Source organism: Dipodomys merriami, unplaced genomic scaffold (genome assembly GCF_024711535.1).
Source record: "Dipodomys merriami isolate MVZ:Mamm:240054 unplaced genomic scaffold, mDipMer1.0.p SCAF_14, whole genome shotgun sequence".
Classification (NCBI taxonomy): Eukaryota; Metazoa; Chordata; class Mammalia; order Rodentia; family Heteromyidae; genus Dipodomys; species Dipodomys merriami.
In genome coordinates this window covers 20,685,450-20,705,993 of record NW_027202715.1, presented here as the reverse complement: position 1 = coordinate 20,705,993, position 20,544 = coordinate 20,685,450, and the positions used below count along the sequence as shown (strand labels likewise).

The 20,544-nt window shown below is 42.0% G+C and overlaps 1 protein-coding gene across 1 annotated transcript in view; it reads left to right on the top strand.

Annotated features, from left to right (window-relative positions):
- Positions 1-373: 373 nt before the first annotated feature.
- Positions 374-20,544, top strand: part of Sirt1 (sirtuin 1) — a 30,599-nt gene continuing 10,428 nt past the window's right edge. The window contains exons 1-6 of the mRNA XM_070021000.1: positions 374-840; positions 4,514-4,630; positions 6,837-7,078; positions 10,253-10,405; positions 18,423-18,570; positions 19,370-19,449. Coding sequence (XP_069877101.1) covers positions 453-840; positions 4,514-4,630; positions 6,837-7,078; positions 10,253-10,405; positions 18,423-18,570; positions 19,370-19,449 — 1,128 coding nt within the window. The 5' untranslated portion in view covers positions 374-452. The remainder of the gene's footprint in view (positions 841-4,513; positions 4,631-6,836; positions 7,079-10,252; positions 10,406-18,422; positions 18,571-19,369; positions 19,450-20,544) is intronic.

Sequence of the window (20,544 nt, the reverse complement as noted above, 5' to 3'; positions counted from 1 at the left end):
GGAGCGCGGGGCCCTTCGCCGCCGCCTCCCGGTCCTTCCGCGCCGTCACCGGCGTCGCCCGCCAGGCGCACCCCTTCCTCGGCCCTCCGGAACCAACTCCCCGCCCCGCGTCCCCCAATCTGAATGCCGAGGGGTGCAAGCCCGCGCCGGGAAGGAGCTGGGCGCGCGGCGGGGGAGGCGACGCCGCGGCGGCGAGCGGCGAGCCCCGCAGCACCACCACGACGCCGCCGCCGCGGGGGTGGGGCGCGCTTCCGCCCGCCCGCGCGCCCGCCTCGCCACGTGACCCGCCGTGTTGTGGTCCGGCCCGCGTGGGCGGCGGCGGCGGCGGCGTGGGGGGCGGGTCACGTGACGGGGTTTAAATCTCCCGCAGCCGGAGCCGCGGGGGCGCCAGTGCCTCGCGTCGAGCGGGAGCGGAGGAGGCGAGGCGGGCGGGCCAGAGAGGCAGTTGGAAGATGGCGGACGAGGCGGCGCTCGCCCTTCAGCCCGGCGGCTCCCCCTCCGTGGCGGCCGAGAGGGAGGCCGCGTCGCCGCCCGCCGGGGAGCCGCTCCGCAAGAGGCCGCGCAGGGACAGCCCCGGCCTCGGGCGGAGCCCGGGCGAGCCCGGTGGGGCGGCCCCGGAGCGGGAGGCAGCGGCGGCCGGGGACGGCCTGGCGGCGGAGGCGGCGGCGGGAGGGGAGCGGGAGGCCCCGGCGACGGCCGCGGCCGGAGAAGGAGACAATGGGCCGGGCCTGCAAGGCCTAGCCCGGGAGCCGCCGCCGGCCGAGGACTTCGACGACGACGACGACGACGACGAGGGCGACGAGGAGGAAGAGGCGGCCGCGGAGGCGCTGGAGTACCGAGGTGCGCGGGGCGCGGGCGGCCGGCACTGCGCGGGCTAGCCTCCCTTCCCGGTGCGGGGCCCCTCCTAGGGCAGAGGAGTGTGTGCGGGGACCCGGCGGCGGGCCGGGAGCTCGGGACGGGCTCCGCGCGGCCCTCGGCCCCGCCGCGCGCCTCGGCCGCCCGGCGCTGTGCGCAGTCTCGGGAGCTCTCGCCGTCGCCTTGAAGTTTTCCCTCCCTTCCTCCCCCCCCCCCCGCCTCCTCCCCCTCCCCCTCCGCCTTCTCCTCCTCCTCCTCCTCCTCCTCCAGTAGTGCTCTGCTTTAAGACTTCTAAAGATTTCTTTTAAACAGAATCCGGCCTCCCCCCCCCCCCCCAACCTTTAAGCCTGAAACTTTTGGCCCTCGCATTGATCAACCTTTTGTAACTACATTTTGCAAACTGACACCTGTGCAATTTCTTCTTCCTCCTCCTCTTCTTCCTCCCTCTCCTCCTCCTCCTTTTTGGTGAGTCATGTTTTCTTAAAACTCTTAAGTTTATATATATATTAGAATACCCAACTTAATAGGCATTGCCTTCAAAATAAAAAAAAAAACCCACACAACTTCTACTTTTCTGTGATACAGTTAACATTGGGTGTCAACTGGAAAGTTTCAGAACTTTAGTTAGGACTACTTTTTTTGGGGGTGGGGGGTCCGGTCGTGGGGCCTGAACTCTGGGCCTGGGCGCTGTCCCTCAGCTCTTCAGCTCAAGGCTAGCACTCTACCACTTGAGCCACAGTGCCACTTCCGGCTTTTTTCTTTTTGCTTATGTGGTGCTGAGGAATCGAACCCAGGGCCTCATGCATGCAAGGCAAGCGCTCTATCACTGAGCCCCCTTCCCAGTCCAAGTTAGGACTACTTTTATGAATAGTTTTTCTGTTAATCACGCTTGAAATGGTTTAAGTATATGTTCATGTATGTATGTGTGTACATATTTGCATCCATTTAATTCTGGGACAACTGACAACTTTGTCAAACTGAAGCCAAAGGTGAATGTGTTAGAACATCCTTGAGAATTTATTTTTATTGTACCAGTTTTTGTTCTGAGTAGATGGCAGTCTTTGTCAATATTTGTATCAGACCCATTTATTGGACCCTTTGGCCATGTATAAAAGTTAACTTGTGCACTAGGGTCTGGATGAATAAAACTGCCTTTGAAACACACAGCCAAAGATTAATGCAAAGATGCCTTAGTATGTTTATGCTTTTATGACCTTTATTTGTAATTGACAATTTTGGTCTTGAGTGCTACATTCCCCTCCCCTGTTTTTGAGGTGCTGGGGACCCAATCTAGAGCTTGGCAAGCCTCACAAGCTCTTGACCACTGAGCCCAAACCGCCTCTCTGTTTTGACTTTTTAAAAGTTGCTTTCCATGCCGGGCACCAGTGGCTCATGCCTGTAATCCTAGCTACTCAGGAGACAGATCTGAGGATCGTGGTTCAAAGCCAGCCCGCGCAGGACTCATCTCCAATAAACCACTAGAAAACTGGAAGTGGCTCTGTGGCTCAAACGGTAGAGCTGGCGCTTTGAGCTGAAGAGCCCAAGGACAGCGCCCAAGCCCAGAGTTCAAGCCCCATGATAGACAAAAAAAAAAAAAAAAAAAAGTTGCTCTCCAGTTTTGGGGAGCTGGTTTTTATAGTCCATGTTGACTTCGAGCTTCCTACATAGGCCAGGTTAGCCGTGAGTTGTTCACTGTCCTGCTTTTGCCTCCTGAATGCTGGCTCTTTATTTATTTATTTTTGGCCTGGGCGCTGTCCCTCAGCTCTTCAGCTCAAGGCGAGCCCTCTACTGCTTGAGCCACAGTGCCACTTCCAGTTTTCTAGTGGTTTATTGGAGATAAGAGTCTCACAGGCTTTTTTCTTTCTGCTTATGTGGTGCTGAGGAATCGAACCCAGGGCCTCATGCATGCAAGGCAAGTGCTCTACCACTGAGCCACCTTCCCAGCCCCTTATTTTTATCTTTTGAGTGTGTATTTCAAGTCAGGGTCTCGAATTCTCCTTTTTTCTGCTCACAGCTAGTGCTCTACCACTTGCAGCAACCTTCTCTGTCATCTTTAATTTTTTTTTTGTTAGTGGGATTTAAATTCAGGATCTTCTGGTTGCCACAACCATATCCTTTTTTTTTGGACAGATCTTTTGTTATTGCCTAACATTGGCCTCTAACCAGCATCCTCTTATGCCTCCCTGTACCTGTAATTACAGTCCTTCTCCACCATTCCTGATTTATATGTTTAAGGTGGTATCTCATGAACATTTTACTCAGGTTGGCCTATAACCAGGATTCTCCCAGCCTGTCTAGGGAGTAGCTTTGATTACAAGTGTGAGCCACTACTGCCCAGCCTGTTTTAGTGGTTTGTTTTTCCCTCCCTCCCTCCCTCCCTCCCTCCCTCCCTCCCTCCCTCCCTCCCTCCCTCTCTCTCTCTCTCCCTCCCTCTCCCTCCCTCCCTCTCTCTCTCTCTCTTTCTTTCTTTCTTGGTTGTGGGGCTTGAACCCTGGGCTTGGGCGCTGTCCCTGCGCTCTTTAGCTCAAGGTGAGCACTCTACTGCTTGAGCCACAGCGCCACTTCCAGTTTTCTAGTGGTTTATTGAAGATAAGAGTCTCACAGACTTTCCTGCCCGGGCTGGCTTTGAACCATGATGCTCAGATCTCAGCCTCCTGAGTAGCTAGGATTACAGGCATTAGCCACTGGTGCCCGGCTGGTTTGTTTTGTTTTGTTGTGTTTTGGGTCCGGTCATGGGGCCTGAACTCTGGGCTTGGGCTGTACCTCAGCTCTTCAGCTCAAGGCTAGCGTTCTACCAATTGAGCCACAGCGCCACTTCTGGCTTTTTTCTTTTTGCTTATGTGGTGCTGAGGAATGGAATCCAGGGCCTCATGCATGCAAGGCAAGTTCTACCACTGAGCCACCTTCCCAGCCCCTCTTTTGGTTTTTTGGTCAGTCATAGGGCTTGAACTTTGGGCCTGGGCGCTGTCCCTGAGCTCTTTAGCTCAAAGCAAGCGATCTACCACTTGAGCCACAGCTCCACTTCGGCCTTCTGGTGGTTAACTGGAGATAGAGTCTCATGAGCTTTCATGCCCAGGCTGGCTTGGAACTGTGATCCTCCTATCTCACCTCCCTGAGTAACTGTTTTAAAGATTTATAAATTATTATTAATTTTTGGAGGTACTAGGATTTGAACTCTGAGCCTTGTGCTTGCTAAACAGGCAATCTGTTGCTTGAGCCAGGACCTAACCTTTATAGCTTTTGATTTACTGAAATTCAGATTCTGTGCAGAATCTGTGGTGAATGGTGCATTCACTGTGTATGCATTCTATACATATGCAATATGAATGTTAACTTTTTAAAAATTTCGTCGGTTATGGGGCCGAGCTCCCTCAGCACAAGGTGAGGGCTCTACCATTTGAGCCACAGCACCTCTTCTGGTTTTGTGGTGGTTAATTGGAGATGAGTCTCACGGCCTTTCCTGTCTGGGCTGGCTTTGAACCATGATCCTCAGATCCCAGCCTCCTGAGTAGCTAGGATTAAGGCGTGAGCCACCAGACCCTGGCTGAAAGTTAACTCTTTTAGTCAGTGAAAATGGTTGCTTTGTACCATTATAGGTTTTCATTTTAAAGATGCAAATGTTTCAGCATCCCTGAGTTACTTTTGATCTCTTTTGCAGATAACTTTCTGTTCAGTGATGAAATTATCACTAATGGTTTTCATTCTTGTGAAAGTGATGAGGATGACAGAGCTTCACATGCAAGCTCCAGTGACTGGACCCCAAGGCCACGGATAGGTATGGTTCAGAGTTGTGCAGCTTTGGAATGAATGCCTTTTTCTTTTGTACCAACTTTAATTTTTTTCTGTTCTTTTAGCCTGGGTTTAGGTTTTTAGCTATGTGTGGTGGTTTTATGGTGGTATTTTTTTTTTTGGAGGGGGGTGGTATTCAGGGCTTGGGATTGAATTTATGACCTTGCATATGCTAGGCAAACTTTACCACTGTTCCCAGTTCTATTTTTGTTTTTAACAGGTCAGACCATAAAGAATAGCCAGGTAGGGGTTGGGAAGGTGGCTCTGGTAGAGCGCTTGCCTTGCATGCCTGAGGCCCTGGGTTCGATTCCTCAGCACCACATGAGCAAAAAGAAAAAAAACCGGAAGTGGTGCTGTGGCTCAAGTGGTGGAGCGCTAGCCTTGAGCTGAAGAGCTGAGGGACAGTGCCCAGGCCCGAGTTCAGGCCCCACGACCAAAAAAAAAAAAAAATAGCCAGGGTACACCTCAGAAAGTTCTTATTCCAGTTCTCTAGCTAGAATGTCTTCTCTCTTCATTTGACATCTTTTTTTTTTTTTTTAAATTATTTTTAGCTAGCACTGGGACTTGAAATCCAGGCCTCAGGCTTGCTTGACTTTTTTGCCTCATTTTTTAAGCTTCATTTCCAGTTGAGCACTTGGTGATTAATTGGAAATGGAGTTTTGCAGAATTTTCTGCCCATGCTATCTCGACAAACTTGCTTGGTCTCAGCTTCCTGATTATCAGGATTACAAGTATAATTACAAGGATTAAAAGCCACTATCATTTAGCTTGATATCCCCACCCCCACCCTTTTTTTTTTTTTTTTTTTGGTCAGTCATGGGGCTTGAACTCTGGGCCTGGGCACTGTCCCTGAGCTCTTCAGCTCAAGGCAAGTACTCTACCACTAGACCCACAGAGCCACTTCTGGTTTTTTGGTGTTTTATTGGAGATAAGAGTCTCAAGGGACTTTCCTGCCTAGGGTGGCTTTGAACCATGATCCTCAGATCTCAGCCTCCTGAGTAACTAGGATTACAGGCATGAGCCACTGGTGCCCGACCCTTTTTCTTAATATCTGACACTTAACAGTCTTTTTTTCAGTTGTATTTAATGTGCTCATATACTACTTCTGTTTTACATTGTCAAAGTAAGATGTCTCACATGTAGTTTGCTCAGTATTACATACATGAATGAGTTGGGAAAGGTTTTTTTCTTTCCTTTCGGTGTTGTGTATCAAACCCTGGACCTTTCTGATACTAACCACAGCCCCTTGGTAAAGAATTTTGAAATAGAGTACATTATCATTTTTTTTTATACTTGTTGGGGATCAAACTCAGGGCTTCAAACATTCTAGGCAATACTCTATCTTTGAATTATACACATGGCCCTACATTATCAGAGTTTTATACCAAGAGATCAAGCCTCAGGGCTTTGTATGTTCTAGGTACGCAGTGTTCTACCAATGAGCTATATCCTAGTTCTGTGATGTAACTATATTGATAGTGATATTTTTTCCTGTGTTCTTACTTTTCCAAATGGATTAGCCATTTAAACATGATAACATACACTTTTAATTTTTTCAAGTTAGATAGCTGATCTAAGCAGCCTCAGGGCAAATAATTATTAATGCTTGAGACAGCATTGTTTGTAGCATGAAACTGAAGGTTATTGCTGAAAAAATAGAAAAGATTTACTTATGAATATTTTTCCTGTCTCTTCTGTCTCCCTGATGTTATTTAACCAGTCTCTCATGTTATTTAACATGGAATTTCAGGACTTTTAAAATGTTTTCCGTAGTTTACTGAACCATTAAAAAATAACTTGTTACTATGTTCTGTAATTCTTGATTTTAACCACAAAAACTTACATTGGTAATTAGCTGCACTTTTTTCTTTTGGTGGCGGGGAGGTGCAGAGGTTTAAACCCTGGGCTTATGAATGTTAAGCATGTGTTTTACCACTGAGATATTCCCTTCACATCCCTTTATTTTGACTGTTTAAAGCATAAGGAGTCCCTTCAAGTATTGATTAGATCTCTGTAACCTTGGGATATAGCATTAACTGTGAGGGTATACTGAGAATGAAGTGCCTTTAAAGTTGCATTTTCTTACTTTGCATAAAACCTTATAGATAGCTAACTCATTACTTCAGAAAATAAATGCGATTTTTCTGATTACTTGGAAGAAAACTTATCTAAGTCTTTTTTTCTTAATATAGGTCCATATACTTTTGTTCAGCAACATCTCATGATTGGCACAGATCCTCGAACAATTCTTAAAGATTTACTGCCAGAAACAATTCCTCCACCTGAATTGGATGATATGACACTGTGGCAGATTGTAATTAATATCCTTTCAGAACCACCAAAAAGGAAAAAAAGAAAAGATATTAATACAATTGAAGATGCTGTGAAATTACTCCAAGAGTGCAAAAAAATAATTGTTCTAACTGGAGCTGGGGTATGTAAGATGTAGAAAACACTAGCAAAGGGAGAAGTGGTGTATAGATTTTCTTACTCTTTTTCCATTTTCTTCTTTTTCTGCTGTAGAAAAGTAATCCTTGTGGTGATAATGGGTGAAATGGCCCTACACTAAGGGTAACAGTATTGCTAAATGGTTCAGATTTAGAAAAACTCCAATAGCATTAAAAAATACATACTTTTGGCCAGGTGCCAGTAGCTCACACCTACCTATTATAAGCCTAGTTGCTCAGGAGACTGAATAACATGGATGGAGGTTTGAAGGTATCCTAGACAGATAAATTTGAAAAACTTGTCTCCAATTAACACACACACACACACACACACACCACACACACACACACACACATCTCTTATCTGCTCCTAGCACAGTAGGTAAGTGAGGTTAAGGCAGAATTTTTACCTACATTCTGCTTGTGTGTTAAGGTATGTCAGAGTCTGGTGGAGCTGTTGGTATTTGGTCAATTTTCATTGAGAAAACCTAATTGATAATCAAAGAACTTACCTGATGATAAGTGAAGAACTTAGTGTTGCGAAGTGATAGGACATTGACAAAAAAATTGACATTTTTTGACTCATCTTAGGCTATTGATACTGTGTGTTGAGTGTGTAGAACATTAGCAACTAGAGCAATTGGAGTAATATTCAGTCCTGCTTTCTACTATTTAGTTTTAAAAGAGTATTAAATAGGCTGGGAAGGTAGCTCAGTGGGAGAGTGCTTGCCTTGCATGCATGAGGGCCTGGGTTCGATTCCTCAGCACCACATAAGCACAAAAAGGCCAGAAGTGATGCTGTGGCTCAAGTGGTAGAGCGTTTGCCTTGAGCTGAAGAGCAGAGGGACAGTGCCCAGGCCCAGAGTTTAAGCCCTATGACCAACCAAAAAAAAAGTATTAAATAATCATCAAGAGCAGTTTTGTTTTCTTTTTTGGTGCTGAGGATCAGATCCAGAACCTAATAAGTATGCTAAATAAGCATAAGGTTGGTGTTTGATGCACCTGCAGCCTCAGTATGGATTTTGCTCACAGATGTGATATTAGTTTGATTTACACTGAGGTCAAGGTGGCGCCAACTCTGTTAAATTTGTGACTTTATCTTGAACTAACCAGAATAATGCCAGACTGGAGGTGTGGCTCAATTGGTAGAGTGCCAGCCATGAACTAAAAAAACTGAGAGTTCAAGGCCCTGAAATCAAGCCCTGGAATTGGCATGAAACAAATAATAACTTCTCAATTCCCTACTTGAAATGTCAGGATTTGTTAGTAGAAAAAGTATCTAAAATCTACTTTTAAAAAATTGAAATACTGTGCATTGCAATTTGTATTTTCTTACGGTTTTATGTCATTTTTTTGTGATAGTCATACACATACCACATGCACAAAAATATACCCTAGCTGGCCTAGAACTTAGAACCCTGCTTCTTCCTCTCAAGTGCTGGAAATAATTGGTGTGTACCACCATGCCTAGCTTGCTTGCTTACTTCATTATTGACTTAAGTTGGTACTGGGGCTTGAACTTAAGGCCTAGTGCTGCTCCTTAGTTTTTTCTCTCAAGGCTGGTGCTCTATGAATTGAGTCACAGCTCTATTTCTGGGTGCTGGTGGCTCATGCCTGTAATCCTAGCTACTCAGGATGCTGAGGATCGTGGTTCAAAGCCATCAGGGGCAGGAAAGACCGAAAGACTCCTATCTCCAATAATCCACAAGAAAAACGGAAGTGGCGCTGGAGCTCAAGTGGTAGAGCACTCACCTTGAGCTGAAATGCTGAGGGACAGTGCCCAAGCCCAGAGTTCAAGCCCCATGACCGACCCAAAAAAAAAAAGTCTTATGAATTTGTCTGCATGGGCTGATTTTGAACTGTGATCCTTAGATTTCAGCCTCCTGAGTAGGACTGCAAGCATGAACCACCAGTGTTCAGCGTTGTTTTTTTGAAACTGTTTCCCTAGTTGGCCTCAACCTTCAACGCTCGGGAAATCATCCTGTCTTGTCCTCCTGAGTTGCTGGCACTACGGGCATCCCTACCTTACAAACACACACATAGTATTTTTAGGGTGTTGTTATGTACTCCAGGCTGACATTAAACTCCTGATCCTTCTGGCTGTTTTATTTTTCTGTCAGTTGTGGGGCTTGAACTCAGCCTGGGCACAGTCCCTGAGCCTCTCTGAGCTCAAGGCTAGCACTCTGCCACTTGAGCCATAGCGACACTTCCTATTTTAAGTGCTTGGATTATAGGTTTGGCACCATGGCCATCTATGATGAAGTATTTAAAAAAAATACAAGACTGAGGGTAAGTCTCAAGTGGTAGAGCATCTGCCTAGCAAGAGCAAGGCCCTGAGGTCAAACTCTAGTGCCACCAAAAAAAGAGAATATACAAGCTTAGTATTTTTTTCTTTCTTTCTTTTTTGGGTCTGGTCGTGGGGCCTGAACTCTGGGCCTGGGCGCTGTCCCTCAGCTCTTCAGCTCAAGGCTAGCGCTCTACCACTTGAGCCACAATGCCACTTCCGGCTTTTTTCTTTTTGCTTATGTGGTGCTGAGGAATCGAACCCAGGGCCTCAGGCATGCAAGGCAAGCGCTCTACCACTGAGCTACCTTCCCAGCCCCAAGCTTAGTATTTTTATTTATTTATTTTTTTTGGCCGGTCCTGGGCTCTGGTTCCTAAGCTTCTTTTGCTCAAGTCTAGCGCTCTACCACTTGAGCCACAGTGCCACTTCCGGCCTTTTCTGTGTATATGGCATTGAGGAATGGAACCCAGGGCTTTGCACTTTCTAGGCAAGCCCTTTTACCACTAAGCCACATTCCTAGTCCACAAACTTATTTCTTTGGAAATCATTTGTAATAGAAATTCTTGCTTGATTTCTAACGTAAAATAAATTGGTTGAATTGATTTAATTTTGTTTTCAATTACATTGTGGTCATTTTTGCTAGTTAAGTGTTAGAAGGTTTCAAATTAGCCCAACTTCCTTATGTCCATTAAAAATAAATTATGTGATAGGTTAGAGATACTTATTTGGCTTTGTTACTTCTGTTTGTTACTTCTATAGTAGTTCCATTCCCCCAAGGAAGTTTAAAAATAAAACTATTTCTTCCCTAAATGGTGTAGTAAGGGAGCTCATTATTACTCAGGTAGGAGTAAAAGTTGTATGTCATGCATATTTTCAGGTATCTGTTTCATGTGGAATACCTGACTTCAGATCAAGAGATGGTATTTATGCTCGCCTTGCAGTAGACTTCCCAGATCTTCCAGATCCTCAATCTATGTTTGATATTGATTATTTCAGAAAAGATCCAAGACCATTCTTCAAGTTTGCGAAGGTACCACTAATTTTCTAGTTGCTTGATTTATGAAAAAGTACTTTGTTAATATATAGATTTTTTTTGTATGTGTGTGAGTTTTTTTTTTTTGTTTTTTTTTTTGTGGTGCTAGTGATAGAATCTAGAACCTTCTGCATGTTTGGTATGTGCTTTTATCAACCGAACAACATCCCCAACTCTATTTTATTGCCTGGTAAATGGAGTGCTGCTAATGTGGTGTATGATCCACTCACCAATCATCAGAATCTTTCTTCATTTTAAACTTTATTTTCAAAGAGTTGGATTTTGTTTTTGTTTTTAAGATACATAGACCTTGAATTATTTTTTTCTAAATCACACCTAATTTGGTATACTTTGTAGTAGGCAGACTTTAACATGATGATGTGACTAAAAACTCATTTGTAATTAGGGGTGAAGAAGATTCTTAGCTTGGATTTTTGTCAACAGATTGCACAGTTTAACCTCATTCTCTAGAATTGTACTGTTCAGTAGCATGTAGCTGTATTTGATGTGTGTTGATGTGAACAACACTAGAGTTTTAGGGACCATACTACAGCAAAAAAATTAAACATTTTGCTGATTTTATTTATTAACTACTAACAAGTGATTATTCATTACTTACAGAAATAATACCTTCAAGCGCCAGATGTGTTTGCACACAGATGTAATCTTAGTACATAGGAAGCAGACAGGAGAATGAGTCCAGCTTGGGTTTCATAGTGAGACCCTGCTTCAAAAAAAAAAAGGCATTTTATTTTGGGTTAAATGATTGAAATGTTCACTTTTAATATGTGGTTAATAGAGAATTTAAAATTACATGCATAGCTTACATATATCTATTGTATTCTAAAGATTTTAGTCATTAGAAAACATGGATTTTTTTATTTCTTTAGTCTTGTGGAAAGGTTTGAGAAAACCTTTTGTACTAGAACTGTTAATGAATATAGGAATAATATTGATGAACCTGAACTTGGTTTCAGCTTGGGTCCTCAGTTTGCTAGGCTGGAGCTCCTGCCACTTGAGCTATATGTACCTCCAGCCCCCATAAACCTGAATTTTACAGGCTGAAAAATAACTAGAACATGGGCTGGGGATGTGGCTTAGTGGTAGAGTGCTTTCCTAGCATGCTTGAAGCCCTGGGTTTGATTACTCAATAACACATGAACAGAAAAAGCCAGAAGTGGCACTGTGGTAGAGTGCTATCCTTAAGCAGAAAGAAGCAGCTCAGGGGCAGTGTCCAGGCCCTGAGATCAAGCCCCAGGACTGACAATAATAACTAGAACAAAAAAGGGTTTGGAGGCATGGCTCAAACAGTATAGTGCGTATCTAGCAGAGTTCAATCCCCAGTACCAGTAAAAACAAAACAAGAGGAAAAAAAAATGTGGCAACTGAGAATAGAAAATAGCAAAATGAGAAAGATTATAAATTTATCCAGTACAAATTTATCTATCAGCTTACATTACCTTTGTGTGTGTGTGTGTGTGTGTGTGTGTGTGTGTGTGTGTGTGTGTGTGTGTGTGTGTGTGTGTGTGTGTGTGTGTGTGTGTGTGCGCGCGCGCGCGCGCGCGCGCCAGTCCTGGGGCTTGAGCTCAGGGATGGGGATGGGGCAATGTCCCTGATTTTTTTTTTTTTTTTTTGCCGGTCGTGGACCTGAACTCTGGGACTGGGCGCTCTTCAGCTCTTCAGCTCAAAGCGAGCATTCTACCACTTGAAACACAGTGCCACTTCCAGCTTTTTCTGTTTATGTGGTGCTGAGGAATCCAACCCAGGGCCTCATGCATGCAAGGCAAGCACTCTACCACTGAGCCACCTTCCCAGCCCCTGTCCCTGAGCTTTTTGTTATTTATTTTTATTTATTTAGTTTTTGGTGGTTGTGGGGCTTGAACTCTGGGCCTAATCGCTTTTTGCTCAAGGCTAGTGCTCTACCATTTTTAGCCACTGCTTCTAGTATTAGGTGATTAATTGGAGGCTAGAGTTTCATGAATTTTTCCTGTCCAGACTGGCTTTGAACCACAATCCTCAGCCTCCTAGTAGCTAGGATTATAGGCATGAGCCACCAGCACCCAGCATCCCTGAGCTTTTTCTACCACTTGAGCTAAAGCTCAAGAGTCTCATGGACTTTCCTACCCTAGTTGGCTTTGAACCATGATCCTCAGATCTCAGCCTCCTGAGTAGTTAGGATTACAGGCATGAGCCACAGGTACCTGGCTATATTAACTTTGATGTGTAAAAACCTATCGATATAATTACAGTTATACCGACAAAGGCAAATCTTAGGAATTTTAAACAGAAATCAAGACTAGCTAAAACTGGCAATGTGTTGTAATCACTTTAAGCACTAAAAATAGATTTTATAATGCTTAGGAGGAAAAATGGATTAATCACTTGTCTACAAAATTGAAAATATGTATGAAGTACAACTTCTAATTTTGTTTATATAAATTAGTTTTTGCTTGTTTTTTAAGTTCACTTAATGTGAAAAGATAATTTGTACTTATCACTTTGGGACCTGCCTAAAAGCCTTTAGTTACTGTTATATAATAACATACTATTTTATAGTAGCTCAGTATAACTTTTAGTACTCTAAAAAATGATTACCCTTGGGCTATAATCCCAGCTATTTAGGAGGCTGAGATGGTAAGATTGCTTGAGTACAAGAATTCTGGGCTTGAGTGTGCTATGCCAGTCAGGTGTCCTGACTGACTTTGGCACAAACTTGATGACTTCCAAGGAGCAGAGGACCACCAGATTGCCTAAGGAAGGGTAAACTAGCCCAAGTCCAAAACAGAGCTGGTCAAAAGTTCTATATTGTTCAGTAGTGGATGATGCCTACAAAGACTCACTCCAGCCACACAGCAAGACCCTTCTTTGCACACTTCATACACACACACCGAAAACCACCAAAAATGATTACCAGCAGTGCCAAACACTTTGTTCCCTAGCTTATTTTTCCCCCACTTTAATACTCTTGGAAGTAGTTTCATAATGGCACTTAATAGGACTAACTATTGTTATATAGTTGTAGCCAAATCTTTTTTTTTTAACTATGGTTGTTTGGTAATTTTGAAATTATCAATGTAACAGGCAAAAAAATTAACGTTCTAGCTGTCATGCATGTATGTGTGTATGATAGGTGCATGTGTGTGTATGCTGGGTATTGAACTCAACTCTGCATATGTTCTACCATTGAGCTAGACCATCTGTTACCAGCCCCAGGTGTTGTGGTATTTATTTGTTTACTTATGGCAAACACTTGGGGTTGAGGTGAAGGTCTCACACTTAAATCATTTTTGCTACTTTGTAGATAGGGTCTTGTATTTATGCCTAGGCTGATCTAGACCTATTTATGATCCTCCTACTTAGGTTCCCTGTGTAGCTGGGGGACAATGTCTAACTAGGGCTTGGTTGAGATGGCATTTCACTTTTTCCTGGGTTGTCCTCAAACACCAATGCTCCCATTCTCTTGACTCCTCTGAGTAGTTGGGATTATAGGTGTGAGCCACAATGCTTGGCCCAGTATTCTGCTTTAACTGGAGTAGAGGACTGCATTTTTGTTTTTGGATGTTACCAGGGTTTGAATGCAGGGCTCACTTGCCTAATTTACTGAGCTGGCACTCCTCCAGCTCATTGTTTTTTTTTTTTTTTCTGTTTTTTGGGGGGAGATGGGGTTGCTGAGGATTTTTCTTTGGGCTGGCTTTGAATCTTGATCCTCTGCATCTCAGCCTCTATGAGCTACTAGCACTCAGGGCTGTTTTTTTTTGTGTGTGTGTGTATTTTTTTTTAAACTATATGTTTATCTTTTGAATTGCTTGTCTTGTTTTTCACCTTTTTTGCTTGTTTCTTTTCTTTTGTGCTGGTCCTAGGACTTGAATCTGGGCCTGTGAGCTGTCCCTGAGCTTTTTCACTCAGGGCTAGCACTTTACCACTTGAGCTGCAGCTACACTTCAGATTTGGTGGTTTAGCGGAGATAAGAGTAACAACAGACTTCCTTGGCAAGGTTGGCTTCAAGCTGTGATTCTATCTCAGCCTCCTGAGTAGCTAGGATTACAGGCATGAGCCACCAGCACCTAGCTTGTTTTTCACCATTGGGTTTTTTTTTTCTTTCTTTCCTTTTTTTTTTTTTTGTCACTTTGAGTGCTTTTCCATACTGATTTGTAGAAACGTTATAGCACTTTAGAGTGCTTTTACTGGAATTCCAACCTCCATTAATGCTAGGAAATATTATAGTCTTTTCTCAGTTACACTCATTCTAATACCTAAAAGAAAATTGTGCTAGGCCTTAAAACTAGAAAATTTAAACTGAGAAATCAAAACTTGGGAAGTTACTAAGAACTGATCTTGCACTCAGAACTAGGTATAAATGATAGTTGTGCTTGTTACCGACTTTTGTAGCCAAATGATGAGTTATTTCTATACTTCGGTTGTTTTAGTCTAGGTCTATGTATATCTGGAGCAGGGTTTACATCACCAACTTGGTCTAAGGGTCATCTAGTAGAACGTGGCCTGCACAAGGTCTCTGTCATATGTTCTGTTTTTCTTTACAGCCCTTAAAAAAATGTGAAAACGCAGCCTTTTGCCTTATCTCTGACATAATAAAGATGAAATATAAGTGCTTGTTAACGTTATGCCTAGTACATACTAAAGGTATATTAAGTAGTAACTGATAGCATCACTAATCACAATTCTCTCAGGTAAGTAAGGGTTGGCTGGCATACTATAAAAAAGGCTGCTGCTTCCTTTCTGATGTTTTAAAGTCATGCATAATCTTTCCAAATGTGGACCATTCTTAATTTGATTGTGAGTCATTATTTACTTAGATAAATAATTATATATAAATGGTGCAAATCATTGTCTCTTTTGGTGTTCTTGGGGTTTGAACTTGGGGCCTCATGCATTCTAGGCATATGCTTTACCACTTAAGCCATTTTCCCTGTTCTTTTTGCTTTAGTGTTTATTTGTTTTTGTTTTTTGTTGGTCGTGGGGCTTGAACTCTGGGCCTGGGCACTATCCCTGAGCTATTCAGCTCAAGGCAAGCTTTGTCCTATAATGCTAGAGCTGAGAGAAGACAGAAACCATGTGACAGACTGTATAGACCCTGAAGCCTAAAATATTTACTATATTGTAGCCCTATATGGAAAAACCCACAGATTAAATAAAGTTGGATTTGTCAAGTAGCTAACCTTAAGTATTGATAAGTCAAGATACTGAAGTCTAGTCAGTATCTGTTTAGTGTGGTTTTGTGAAATGGATGAAACACTACAAGAATTCATAACATTCCTCTGTTTCCTTTTTTCCCCGGGGCAGGGGCAGTGCTGTGGATAGTTCTTCCTGCATGTATGGCAAGTGCTGTACCACTGAGCTCTATCTCTGTCTCTCACTTCTTTTAATAGCATAAAGAATCTAAGTGCTAGGTTGTTTTTTGTTGTTGTTTTGGTCAACTCTTTTACTACCTTCTTCTGTTCTATAAACTCTAAAACCTTGATGAATCATTTTAGTTCTTAGTGGCTGTAATTACACCCATTTTCAGATTGCTAGGGATTTGAGGAACGAAATAGGCAGCACCATTGTTTTTGGATGGAAATTATACTAGATAATTTTGAGTTCTGAGCTTTGACTGTATTGGTCACTTATGGCCAAATACCTGATTATTCCCAGGTTTTCAGACACAGATGTGTGGAATTAGGCTTTTTTGTTTTGAAGCTTTGTTCTCAGCAGAATGGTTGCTTGCTTTAAAAAACTGTATTGAAATCTGAAATAGCCTGTCTTAAGTACAGGTAGCACATCACAATTAAACCATACTCTGAATGTGAACTGTATCCCATACCTTTGGTTTTCAGCAACTTCTCAGATTAAGAGTCTGTTTTAAGAGTAGTGTGTATTAAAACAGTCCTTTGGCTGGGAATGTAGCTTAGTGGTAGAGTGCTTGTCCTGCATGCATAAGGCCCTGGGGTTGGATTCCTCAGTACAATATAGAAAAAAAGCTGGAAGTGGCACTGTGGCTCAAGTGGTAGAGTGCTAGCATTGAGCAAAATAAGCTTAGGTACAGCACCCAGACCCTTAGTTCAAGCCCAAGGACTGGCCAAAAAAAAAACAAAACCCCAAAACCTTTCAGATAATAAATTCCTTAGCTTGAATATATTTAAATATAGCAATTCAGACACACCTACTTCATCTGAAAGAAAATGGACAGAGTTAAGATTCAAATCATTTAGCTTCCCAAATATAACATGAAGGTTTATAAAATAAGAATTCTTCAAAAATATCCTTAGTATCATGAATTATAAAGATCCTATTTATCTGTTGTACCTCTTTTTAACAGTGTTTAAAATGTTCTATAGCTAAGTGTCCTGGGTAGGAGACATTCAGTATAGTATGGTATAAACTATACTATATTACAACTCAGTAGCATTTCAAAACCTAAATGTTGACTTCATTAAGCTTTTTTGCTGCTTGCTATACACATTGTTCTGTTTCTTAATATGCAGAGAGGAGTTTGTTTTATTTTTTTTTTTGGGGGGGGGGGAGTCCAGTTGTGGGGCCTGAACTCTGGGCCTGGGTGCTGTCCCTCCGCTCTTCAGCTCAAGGCTAGCTCTCTACCACTTGAGCCACAGCGCCACTTCTGGCTTTTTTTTTTTTTTTTGCTTATGTGGTGCTGAGGAATCGAACCCAGGGCCTCAGGCATCCAAGCGCTCTACCATTGAGCCACCTTCCCAGCCCAGGAGTTTGTTTTTAATACACCTTTGAATGTAAGGCAACACTTTTGGGTTTTTGTGTAATAAATTTTAAGGATCATATGGATATGTACATGTAATTGTAATTAGCCAAGTAAGTTTTGCCAAGAAAGTGTCTATTTGGATAGCAAAAGTACTTTTTAAATTTAAGGTATTAAATTGACTAAAAGCAAGCTCAAAAATATTTTTGTGTAAAAAAGTGAACATTGCCCCATCTCTATGTAGTTCATATATATTCTTCCTGACTTGTTTATATGGACATACCTTTATGTATATGCACATAGTTTTCATTTTTCTTTAGTAACAGAAACAAACTACACATGTTGGTGACTAAGATTTTTTTCATTTAGGTCATGGACCGTTTTCAGAACATCTAGCTTTCATTTTAATGGCTGCGTATTTAATATTATTGATGTACAACCTGTTCCCTACTGAGGGCCATATGGTTGTATCTAGTTTTTTTTCTAGTATTTTGATGGGTTAGAGCCTGTAATAAATGGTAAGGAAGTAAGTAGATGATAAAGAAAAAGTAAGAAGAAACTTCCTTTGCCAGTCACTTACTAAATGAAATTAAATAAAAACACTTGTCAAAAGTTGGGAGGACCAAAATTGATACATTTTCTCTGATCTTTTTGCCATGTGTATATCTGAATTCTTTGTTTTTAAAGAAGAAACAGCATTGAAGCATTATTTGGGGGGAAAAACACACACACAAAATCCAGCAACTCAGCATTCATGAGCAACTCTATACTATCCCAGTATGTGCCTGTGCAGTGGAAGGAAAACAATTTTGGTAAGGAATTAAAACTTTAGCTTTAAACTTCCAACAGGTTGATATTTATAATGAATGATGAATCAAAAAAAATTTTTAATCTTACGTTGACAGCCTTTTTTTCCTTTTTAGTTTAAAAAGTCACCATTCTTTTGATACTTGTAAATTTAGTGTAAAGTTTTCTTTTTTCCTTAAAGAAAAATCTGAAATTGCAGCCAACAAAAATTAGATATCCTAGGTATTGCTTCTGTTAAAACGTTAACATTTACTAGATAAATTTATGGGTCACTTTCATCCTTTTCTTAAAGGAGCCAAGTTCACTAATTGCTGAGTTTTGTAGATGTTGTAGAAACAATCCTTAGGTGTGTGGTGTCTCTATCTCTAGAGGCTTTAAGGTGGTGTTCATGCATTTTGTTTATTACATGGGGGTTGTTATTGGAAACTTTGTTAAACCTAAGCAGGATGTATGTTATATCATTAATATAATTTTTTTTCTACCTTTTACATTATGTAGGAAATATATCCTGGACAATTCCAACCATCTCTCTGTCACAAATTCATAGCCTTGTCAGATAAGGAAGGAAAACTACTTCGCAACTATACACAGAATATAGATACCTTGGAACAGGTTGCAGGAATCCAAAGGATAATTCAGTGTCATGGTTAGTAAATTTCAAAATGGCTTTCTGTATTTTTTTTTTTTTTTTTGGTCTGGTTGTGGGGCCTAAACTCTGGGCCTGGGCACTGTCCCTCAGCTTTTCAGCTCAAGGCTAGTACTCTACCACTTAAGCCACAGCGCCACTTCCGGCTTTTTTTTCTTTCTGCTTATGTGGTACTGAGGAATCGAATCCAGGGCCTCATGCATGCAAGGCAAGTGCTCTACCACTGAGCTACCTTCCCAGCCCTGTAATTTATTTTTATAGGATTATTAGAAAGCAGGCTATCCGTTAATAATGAGATGGCATTATTATCAAATATTAATCTTAACCTGTATAGCCCAAAAGAATGCAAAAACAAAATAAAAATGACCTTGATGCTTGAATTATACAAAACATCAAATATTAATGTACTTTTGGGCTGGGAAGATGGCTCAGTGGTAGAGTGCTTGCTTTGTATGCATGAGTCCCTGGGTTCTATTCCTCAGCACCACATAACTAGAAAAAGCTGGAAGTGGCTCAAAGCCAGCCCTAGCAGGAAACTTCGTGAGACTCTTATCTCCAGTTAACCACTAGAAAACTGAAAGTGGCGCTGTGGCTCAAGTGGTAGAGTGCACACCATGAGCTGAAGAGCTCAGGGACAGTGCCCAGGCCCAGAATTCAAGCCCCAGAGCTGACCAAAAAAGAAAAAAAGGGTTTTAATTCTGTCAAGTTTCCTAAAATTCTCTAATCTCTCTTGTGTCAAACTAATCTTTATGTTCAAGAAACAGATCGTCTTTTAATAAAACATTTTGGTTGCTTTTAGGTTCCTTTGCAACAGCATCTTGCCTGATTTGTAAATACAAAGTTGACTGTGAAGCTGTACGAGGAGATATTTTTAATCAGGTGATTTATGTATTTATATTTTAGGATTTGTCTCTGGTCTGTCTCTTCTTTTGTCTCTAAATCCTTTTAAAAAAGAATCCACAAGACTCTTAACAGTATCACTGGAAATTCTGGTGAAATAGAAGAACCTTTGATACTCTTAATCAAACTTGAGTGGTGATCCATACTTGTAATCACAACCTTTTGGATTTGAAACAATCAAGTCTGAAGCTGTGGACAGTGCATTTACTAACACTGTATAAAGAATACAGAGCCATTTATTATGTAGAAAATCAACTCATGCCAGGCCCTGGTGGCTCATACCTGTAATCCTAGGTACTCAGGAGGCTGAGGTCTGAGGGTCACTATTCAAAGCCAGCTCAAGGCAGAATATTCCATGAGACTCATCTCTTAACCATCAAAAAGCTGGAAGTGTAATTGGCAGATCACTGGCCTTGACTAAGAAAGCTCAGAGACAGTGCCCACGACCAGCAGCAAAAAAAAAAAAAAAAAAAAAGTTCTTGGTAAAGGTCTTTCTTGTTTGTTACTCCTGAAAACTTGTGCCTTTAGGAACTGAGCAGCATGATAGTTTTTTTTTTCAATTTTTTATTGTAAAGATACTATACAGAGGGTTACAGTTACATGATAATGAGTACACTTCCTATTGAGCATTGTTACTCCCTCCATTGTTTTCCCCCTACTATCCCTTCCCTCCCTACCTTCCCCGAGGTTCTTTTTTTGTGTGTGTGATTAAGTGATTACATAATTTCCCAAATTTCACAGTATTGTGGAATAATGATGCTCATTTAGTCACAAGTTCATTCTAACTTTCTTGGAGCAAATTGTCTATCACGGTCTATAACATATAACGGTGTACACATATACACCATACATGTGATCAGCAGCATGGGGATATTTAGTAGTGGTTCGACCAGATGAGTGGAAGTTCTTTGTTTCTTAAGTCCTGTTAATTTTGTCATATCACCTAACATTTTGGATTTAACATCTACTTATCAGGGAGACCATGTACCGTTTGTCTCTTTGCTCTTAGCTTACCTCACTCAACATGATTTCTTCTAGCTCCATCCATTTCCCTGCAAATGCCATTATTTTGTC